The following is a 9,913-nucleotide window of genomic DNA, read 5'->3' as shown; positions in this document are numbered from 1 at the left end:
TGGAGGTGGTGATCGAAGTCTGCCTCCTGGGTTTCCCACATGACGCTAGTGGCGTTAGAATAACCACTGACAATGATTTGAATGTTGAAGACTAAAATGCTCATAATCTGCCGGATTAAAATCATAAGTATATGAAAACTATATTTCATTACCTCTTTTTAATGGTCGTTGAAACTGGCATTATCAGAAAAATATTTTCTGTGATAGCTGAGAAGCAGTAGGCAGTGCAACACTCCGAAAAAATAAAAAAAAAAATAAACTCCAGACTGTATTTCTACTCAACGAAAATAATTTTACAATGAAATGAACACCCTTAGTTGCTTACAGGCGTTGACATACATCAACGGGGACAGATGAAAATGTGTGTCCGCCGGGGACTCGAACCCGGGATCTCCTGCTTACATGGCAGACGCTCTATCCATCATTTTTTTAACTCTTTGTTGATCTCATTTTGCTCTATTTTGTTCATCGTATATGTTCGGCGCGGACGTCTCACGACATCCGTTCAGGTAGTTCGTTGATCCGTTCACTCACTTTTTTTATTACGGAATGTAGCTAACTCTCTGACGGAACACGCTGAGCTACCGTGCCGGCATCCATCTGAGCCACCGAGGACACAGAGGATAGCGCGACTGCAGGAATTTATCTCTGGCACGCCTCCCGCGAAAGCCACATTCTCAACGTATTGTCCCGCCCTACATTCGTAGTGCCCCCTCCCATTATACTCATTACTCGCGGCGCGTTGAAGATTCCCGTAAGAGTTCTGGCACTGTTTGTGCATTCGCACAGAAGAAGAATATGGTCAAGTTGCCGGTGAGCCTTAACTATATATATATACTAAGATGGTATCTGTTGTTTCGGACATGTGCGAAAGAACAGATACCATCTTAGTATATATAGACAATAATTATAATTGCGTAGGCTTCTGTGAACAGCGTCAGTTGACATGTAAGCATTCTGAGTATGGCAACCCGTCATATTGTAAACAAACTACACTGAGACACCAACGTTTCAGTCACGGTACTGTATAACAATAAATTTTCTCACACAAAGCGAAAGATACAGCAAAGTTATCGTTTGGTATCTGATAATATAAACTGTACAGGAATACACTATTTAAAATCATGTGCTGCTCTGCTTTGGTGAAACTATCCAAGGTATGCTCACCAATAAACTAACTGGAGAACGTAAGTCATATTTGTCCTTTATTTGTTAGCGGCTTCGCGAAGTTTCAGTCTCACTCAATAAACTAATGCACAGAACCTCTTATGGCTGAGTTGCAGGAGTTCGTATGTAAGGAAGCACAGTGTATAAATCGATAATGAAATGTCCCTCAAATACTTCCAATATATTCACGATTAAAATGGGAGGAAGGTAACTATTTAATATCCAAACACTTGTTATTATGAAATGTTTATTTCACTTTTGATTGTCAACATACAAAAACGATCGATATTTTCTACATGGTTTTCAATTTTTTATCAGAATTTTGTACAAAATTGTCGTATAAAACGGTTAAGTACAAACATTGCTGTTCCTGAGGGCCGAGCTGACGAAACAGCGTCCATTATTGTATTGTCGGTTGTGAAGTGCAGATAAGCTCCCTCTTGCGTGTGTGATATGTGTGTGTGTGGCAGTCCTCAGACCACGGCCCACTGTGACGGCGTGGAGCAAGACCGCTGCAGAAGCCTGCTGATCAGCACAGTAAGCGCCCACAGGCCCACGCAACCTGTGAACAACAGTATGATTGGAACGCATACACCCAACAACAACGAGGCAGATATCGTAGGACAAGAGGGAAAATTTGTTATTGACGTTCAAAAAGGCATAGACGGTGCAGTGTTCGATGCAACGACTGATAGAGCAAAGTTAGTAAGTGAATTACGAGTCATACAACAGCAGTGAAAATTTCTTGGGTGAAAGCAGCAATTATCATTCCAGAAATGAAAACTACAGACATAAAAAAAAAAGTTTTGCATCACCCCGGTTCCCAGAACTCCTGAAGATAGACGTTGACTGTGGATACTGTATCACAGACACAGTTCCCTTGACTGTTCACAGATGTCACTAAACCCGCCCAAGGATGTAAACAACCGTGCATGAGCGGCGCCTATTAGACGGAAGGGGTCCGACAGCCGCTCAGTTCCAGTCATTTCACCAGGGAGGAGGTACACGGCTTGTGTAGTCTGTGGTTCAACCATGCCTAGACGGTCGGTACCGCGGTTCGATCGTATCCACATTGTAACTTTGTCACAGGAAGGGCTCTCAACAAGGGAATTGTCCAGGCCTTTCGGAATGAACCAAAGCGATGTTGTTCTGACATGGAGGAGATACAGAGAAACAGGAATTGTCGATGATATGCCTCGCACAGACCGCTGAAGGGCTACTACTGCAGTGAACAACCGCTACCTACGGATTATGGCTCGGAGGAACCCTGACAGCATCACCATCAAGTTGAACAATACTTTTCGTGCAACCACAGGACGTCGTGTTATGACTCAAACTCTGCGCAGTAGGCTCTATGGTGCGCAGCTTCATTCCCGACGTCCGTGGCGAGGTCCATCTTTGCAACCACGACACCATGCAGCGTGGTACAGATGGACCCAACAACATGCCGAATGGACCACTCAGGATTGGCATCACGTTCTCTTCACCGATGAGTGTCGCATATGCCTTCAACCAGACAATCGTTGGAGACGTGTTTGGAGGCAATCTGGTCAGGCTGAACACCATAGACACACTGTCTAGCTAGTGTAGCAAGGTGGAAGTTCCCTGCTGTTTTGGGGTGGCATTATGTTGGGCCGACGTCCACCGCTGGTGGTCATGGAAGGCGCCATCCTCCGACCGATAATGCAACCATATCGGCAGCATATTGGCGAGGTATTCCTCTCCGTGGGCGATAATTAGGCCCCCATTGTGCACGTCTTGTGAATGACTTCCTTCCGGATAACGACATCGCTCGATTAGAGTAGCCAGCATGATCTCCAGTCTTGAACCTATCGAAGATGCCTGGGATGGATTGAAAAGGGCCGGTTATGGACTACGTGCCTCACCTACCACTCTTAGTGATTTACGCCGAATCGCCGTTGAGGAGTGGGACAATCTAGACTTGATGAACTTGTGGATAGTATGCCACGAATAATACAGGCATGCATCTATGCAGGAGGACGTGCTACTGCGTATTAGAGGTACCAGTGTGTACAGCAATCTGGACCGTCATCTCTGAAGATCTTGCTATTCCTATTTTCTCTATAGGTTCCGGAACTCTCGGAACCGAGGTGATGCAAAACTTTTTTTGATGTGTGTATTTCGGCAGTAGACTTCGTGCCCGTCGTATGGATGTGCAGGTGCACCGCTGTTCTGTGCCAGATTTTACGAATGAAAAGTTTATATTTGTGTAGAGTGAATTATTTTGGGACAAAACAAGATTGACTTACTAAATTTAAAATTAGTCAAGTGCAAGCAAGACTCTTGCACTGACGGTTCCGTACAAACATATAAATAGACAGTTCATGCATCCTTGGAATCGAGAATCTTGACGATTTCTGACAGTTCGATGCCGATACTGGCAGGATATCGGTCCCGGCCATTTCCTAAATCTCAGAATCTCTACAGTAGTTAAGAAAGTACCCGGGTCATACAAAAAGAAGAAAGAAGAGGACTTTAGATTTTATATAAAGAGAGGGAAATTTAACACAGTATTTTTATTTACCTTCCAAACCATGACTACAGCTACGATTTATGTCTATTTATCTTACATGCTTTTGAATGATGATCGCTGCAAAGTAAGTGCCAAAAAGATATTTTTATATGATATAGATACTATTACATGATTTTCAGAGTTGTTTCTTTACTTGTGCTGTGAAACCCCTCTTCTTAACAAATTTCATGATTGTAGGTGAACAGGAAGTAAGCCATATATTTTGATAAGTGAGTTTGAGAATACCAAAATATTTAAACTGTCATATCTTATGATTACATTAACTTAGAAGCTTATATTTATTGAAACACCAAGCTATCATAGACCTTAGTAGGTGACATAAATGGCAACTTGATAGTCTACCAATTCCTGAGATAAAGGGGTCTTAACAGGCGGTTGGACACACAGACAGTCGGATAACGAATGACAAATAAAGAATCGTGTAATATAATTACAATTTCACAATTTTCGGTTTTTCCCTTAGTTTCACTACGAACCCTTCCATCTTGCAAAATTTCGTGAGTCTGGGTCAACGAGAAGTACTCTATAGGTTTTGATGAGTGAGTTTGCTAGTATCAAAATATATGACATAAATGGCACTGTCATTTGACTGCATTGGCTTAAAAATTAAAAATTTTTTATACTGCCAAGAGACCATGAACCTTAGTGTGTGATGTAAATTTGAAACTGATACGTCTAGCATGTCATGAGAAAATGTTTTTTTAACTATCGGACAGATGGACAGGTGGACAAGAACGTGATCTTATAAGGTTTCAGTCGATACCACTGAGGTAAGAAACCCTGAAAGTGATCATATAAGAGTTCAATTTTTGCCGATTATGATACCAAATCCTAAACATTTGTGTGATTAACTAAAATTTTATGACATGTTCAAAGTGAATGACAGAAAATAACTGAAATATGTGAAATATTTAGAAAAATCAGTTCGAAACATCTGAATATTATTTAAACAACGCCATTGAAATATGGAAGCATAGATCGTTGCTGAATGTAGACCACACGCTGCGTTGACCGACACAGTAGGGACAGTAGTAAGTTACAGAATATTCTAAACACATTCTGCGCCAAAATTAGTGAAAACAAACACAGATTAACTCTATTTCTTGAAGATATACTTACACTGCGGTAAAGAGCTGTCTCCAAGCAGATGCCGATACCTACAGAGAACATGAACAAGCGAAAACTAGTGATGCACAAACAGCACGTGGTGTAAGCAAGTTTAACTTGTTCCCTGAGCTAAAAAAAAGTCCTATGTAGCATATAAGTTAGGAGAGGGATGTGGTTGCTATGCGAGCAGTATCACGCTAACTTTTATCACTGTGATATCTCTCGCTGTCGACTGTAAGCATGTACATCTGTAAGATGTAAGCCACCACCTAAGGAAAAATAAAGCTACATAATTAAGTTCTTGTTCATTTGCAGTTACGTGTCTGCAGTCTTCGAGCGCATAGAAATATCTGTGCCACAGAGGAATGAAAACGAAATGATCCTGTCCGTTGATGAAGTCTTATATCGCTCCACATTCGTATTTTATATTTGGCAGTAGAGGAAATATTGCAGCTTTGTCAAGCCAATCCAGATGACGTCTTTAGTCGTCTGGATCCGTTTTGTTCGCTGTTACAACAGACAGTACGTCGAGAATATGCCCTGTTTTAGCTTACCACATACATGTAAGATGAAAGCAGCGCATAGCAAGAAGAAAGTGAGAGGATAAAATTTAATTAGGAGCCGCGAAGCTTTAGATATTCCATTTCTTAAGAAGCGCTAATAACGCAGCATTGTGTTTCTGGCAAATTGGAGGGGAATGCGAGACAGTTGTGATTAGTTAGACCTTTGATTTAGCGAATGGAGAATGGAAGTAATGTACAATTGGTAACAATATTTCCCACGACTGATTCTAATTTCGATGTTTTCAACAGACTTCCAGAAACAGAGTAGGTCATAAGTTCATCAAGAATATTTTTCTTACAGTAATTCTCGTATAACTAGTCAAGAGGGTGATCGATCTTAATAATTCTGGTCAGGATAACCCGGTATGATCTTGAGTCAGTGCTGGCTAAGTACTGGGCTTGCACAAAGAAAAAAAAAAACGTCTTATTAAATTTTGTATGTCCATCATTGTAGCAGGAGGTCTCTGGGACGATGGCCGTTTACTATCGTGACAAATCATAAAAACACCTACAGCCGTCCTTATGATTTTATTTTGTCGCTACCAGTTTCAACGCTTCATTGCGTCATCTTCAGAATTTTTTGATGCGGTTCAGGTTGATATGATGCCCATACATAACCCATCAGTTTCCAGCATTACTGGATACGCAGATAATGTGTCAGCATTCCAACTATCAACTGCCACTTGGGATATGGAGTATACTAATTGCACAAAACGTAAAGTGACGACCTGACGTGAAGGCTTTCAGAGTACGTGAATTGTAGCCTCCTGTTTTCGACAAGTAGGACGTAATAAACAGTGACAAGCAAGCAACACATAGAGGATGTGGAAGTGTATTGCAGAGATGAATGTGAGTGGAGAATGCAACGAACTCGCTGGTGCAATCAGGAGCTTATACAACAAACTAATTAAAAAATTAGAATAAATGTTGGTAATGGAGATACACTTCGAAGAAGCACACTGTGTCATAAGTAGAGTCCAATCTGAATTCTGGGAGAAGGTAAGGTACAGAACCTCATCTTTGTCTTGTCAATCTCGTTATGGGAAGATGTATGTTGGTGTGCTGAGGAAAGAGGGAGCATACTGCTGGAACAGAGTTCTGATGGAACAGGAGAACGTTCACACGTTAGACGCCGCCAACACTATGTATGGGATGAAGGGCCTCCTACCCGCAATTTAACATCGAAGACCATAGACTGCTGCTGCAGATAACCATCCGACTCGTTTCTAGACGACATAAAGACATGTCCTAAGACTCTTTTAAGCAAAGATATTCTTTTACGAGGAACAAATTCTTTTTACCTTTTACCTTTCGTCTCCATCTTGATTCAAAATGGTAGTATTTAACCCTTTATTTGGCAATATTTCCCTCTAACAATGCAAAACTGCACACTGTTTTCTGCAATACGTTTCAAGTTTTGGTCTGGATGAGCAGTTGTGCTTGTAAGAAACATTTAAGGTCTAATTTACAACGATATTCTGTCCTCTCTGGTGAAAAGGTTCTCAACAGTGTACTTCTTTAGCAGGCACTGTGCGAGGTTATGTGAGCATCAGTTACCAGCGGAGCATTTTATTTTGATTTTATGGTGCTCCTTTTTCTTCACAACACAAACTTCTTATGAACGGGTAGAGGAAGTCATAAGGGTAAGTTGTTATACAAATGTGTTAGAGAATTCTTACGGGTCACATTGCAAACGGAATGATACCCTGTCGGAAGAAGAATTCTGGCTGTGGCTATTGGGAGGACAATAATTCAAGAAGAAGAAGAAAACATTAGCTCCTGTGCCAGAAAATTATGTTTGATTCATATTGATATGCACAAGAGGTAAGATATATGCATAGGCTTCGATTGTTAAGTGTGGAAAATGTGTTATTATTCGATGCTTTGTACCAAAAAGAAATTCTTTTTAGACATTTCACATGAAATACTGCAAAATTCAATCATTTTTACAGCCATTGGAACATAATTGTATTATTTAAGTTTTAAAACACATGCATCTTTCCAAGGTAATGATACTACATTGTAAAGTACTGTATTTTGAAATTTGTATAATTTGTTTTACCTGACCATATACATCTAATTTAAGTAACATAATGAATTTCCTCACGCTATTTGTGTATGCCAAATAAAGGGTTAACAGACCAGTCTGTGACACACAATTATAGGACATGAAAATAGTTTAAAACCAACTCGTCGAATAGAAAATAGTACAGCCTGGGAATGAAATCTTAGAACTACTTGATGTGTTGTTATATTGAACCCTCTATGGACGAGCTCAACAGATCTCTAATACATACTACCGAAACACTGCTGCAAATTTATAGCAACAAGCACTTCATCGCAGTTGCCACGCGTCAGAGATTTGTAACGATTCAGATGACATGCATAGGAAATGACGCTGTGCTGAGACAACGTATTGAACCACGTGCACTGTTGCGTCTTGGGTGTTCTGTATAGTGCGGACGCATTTATTTCAACGGTTGATATTTATTATTAATCATATTAAGAATGTAAGTGAACTTCTACAACATACAAGGGGACATTTGGGTATAGGAAATTCAGTTGGTGGTGAGACTTCTCAGGTTTGTAGTATACCTCAAGGGCGTAAACCCATAAAACTTTTAAAGCGCACTAGCCAGAACATTCCAAGAAAAAGGCTTGTAAATTTTACGCGCAGATCATTTACCGGTCAAATTTTACGCTTTGACAGCACAGCGAAATGGCTGCGCCTTTAGCTGACTCGCTTGACACGCAGAAGACCCAGGTTCAGTTCTAACTTTGGGTAGCTTTTTATTTTTTTATTGTTTTAAAATTACAGCAACTTTTAAATAAAGTTAATATCTTATAATATTATCAGTTTAACCACAAAGAGCTTTACTTTATTTATGAAGTGACTGTTACAACTAGTTAATATAAAGTGTGAATTACAATTAATATTTGTAGATTTTCCAGAATGCTGGGTTAATGACAGGAATAATATTGTGTTAAACACCCATAGTGGCGAAATTCAGTTCTTTTTATGTAACTTAAGAAGATCCGTTTATATTTTAGGATATCTAGTTGGGATCTTCAGCACGGAGTAGTCTGCGAACCCCCGACTTGATACATATTATTCTTATCTGTCGAATTACTTAATTTTCACTAAAAACTAGGACTGAGCAACTCCGGTCATTTAAGGCTTTTACTGCGTTTTTAAATAGAAGATGTATTAAATGATAAGTATCTTGTTACAGGGGACATTCTTGGTGACGCATAACAAGCGGTTTTTCGATACATACATATATACATTATTTATATAAACTTCTGGTCACTGGTATTGCTCGACAGCGTGGCTGGCGCAGAAGACTCTTTGTCGCCTTTCACTACTTTGCCCGCTAAGACTCCAAGTGCGTCTTCAACTCTCTTGGAAAGTTACGGAGACCAGGCGAAATATCTCATGCAAATAATAAAACACACAAAACAGGACTTGTACCCTGATAAAAAAACCTTGCATGATAATTAAAACTTTATATTCCGAACGATTATTCTGGATAACAAAAGATGCATATAATTCTACTAATAAAGCTTGTTCGTTTATATTCAACATCGATACGAGGTTTCACGTCCACTCAAGGAAATTATTTTATTTCCAAACGTTGGCTACAAAAATCTGGAAAATTTCGTACGCTCACAAACTGGTGATCAGTTTCGGGTATCAAGAGCCTTTCTCAAATCATCCAAACAGAAAAAATTGGAGTATTCCATGTTAGCATGCAGACTATGTTAAAAATGTACATCCTATTGTCTAACTGAAGTGTTTCAGTGACCTATGACAGGACAAAATACAACAGAATTTCGCAATTCTGTCTGTTTTCTACATTAAACTAATTTCTATGTTCATTTAAAAAGTTTAATAATTTCAAATGAATTTTAATGGAGGTAAGTTAGAGCCCTAATTACTATTATCATTGAAATGTTGTTGGAAATTTGACGATATTATACGCTGTAGAGAGGTTGAAAATATTCGTCGTGAATCTGAGGAATTGGTTTCTACATGGAAGAGGAGAGCACAGCTGTTAGCCTATTGTACGTACAAACAGGCAGATGGTCAGAAAGTGTCAAGACCCTCAAGGAAGCAATTGAGCAATGGTCCTTACCTGCTGAAGTACGGTATATACAGTTGCACCCATCCTTCTGCCTTTGGAAACACAAACTAACGAGCCAGTTCGGTCTTGACTTCGCAGAGAATGGGGCGTTCTGTGACGTGAAATATTATCGTAATTTTTAAAATATTGTTAGTTAAAATGTTAAGAAAGGTTTATCGAATGCATCAGAATCTGCAGATGAAATCAGTCAAGAGTCATTATACAGTGAAATGTCGAAAGTGAGGTCAAAAAATGAGGTCGTATATTACGTAAGCTTTTTCGCTGAAACTAGTTTGTTGACATCGATATATTCAACGTCAGTTGCTCCTGAAGGAATTTGCGAACAGACTGTGGAGATGCTGGCCGAAATAATACTTCTGACTGATGATTAACTTACT

At 39.7% G+C, this 9,913-nt stretch overlaps 1 protein-coding gene across 3 annotated transcripts in view; it reads right to left on the bottom strand.

The window, feature by feature from the left end:
• Positions 1–1,397: 1,397 nt before the first annotated feature.
• LOC126145599 (suppressor of lurcher protein 1-like) overlaps positions 1,398–9,913 on the bottom strand; it is a 579,327-nt gene continuing 570,811 nt past the window's right edge. For all 3 annotated transcript variants that reach the window (XM_049915569.1, XM_049915568.1, XM_049915570.1), the window contains one exon: positions 1,398–1,729. In XM_049915569.1, coding sequence (XP_049771526.1) covers positions 1,641–1,729 — 89 coding nt within the window. In that variant the 3' untranslated portion in view covers positions 1,398–1,640. The remainder of the gene's footprint in view (positions 1,730–9,913) is intronic.

This window comes from Schistocerca cancellata, chromosome 2 (assembly GCF_023864275.1).
Source record: "Schistocerca cancellata isolate TAMUIC-IGC-003103 chromosome 2, iqSchCanc2.1, whole genome shotgun sequence".
NCBI classification, from domain to species: domain Eukaryota; kingdom Metazoa; phylum Arthropoda; class Insecta; order Orthoptera; family Acrididae; genus Schistocerca; species Schistocerca cancellata.
This window is presented reverse-complemented; position numbering and strand designations above follow the sequence as displayed.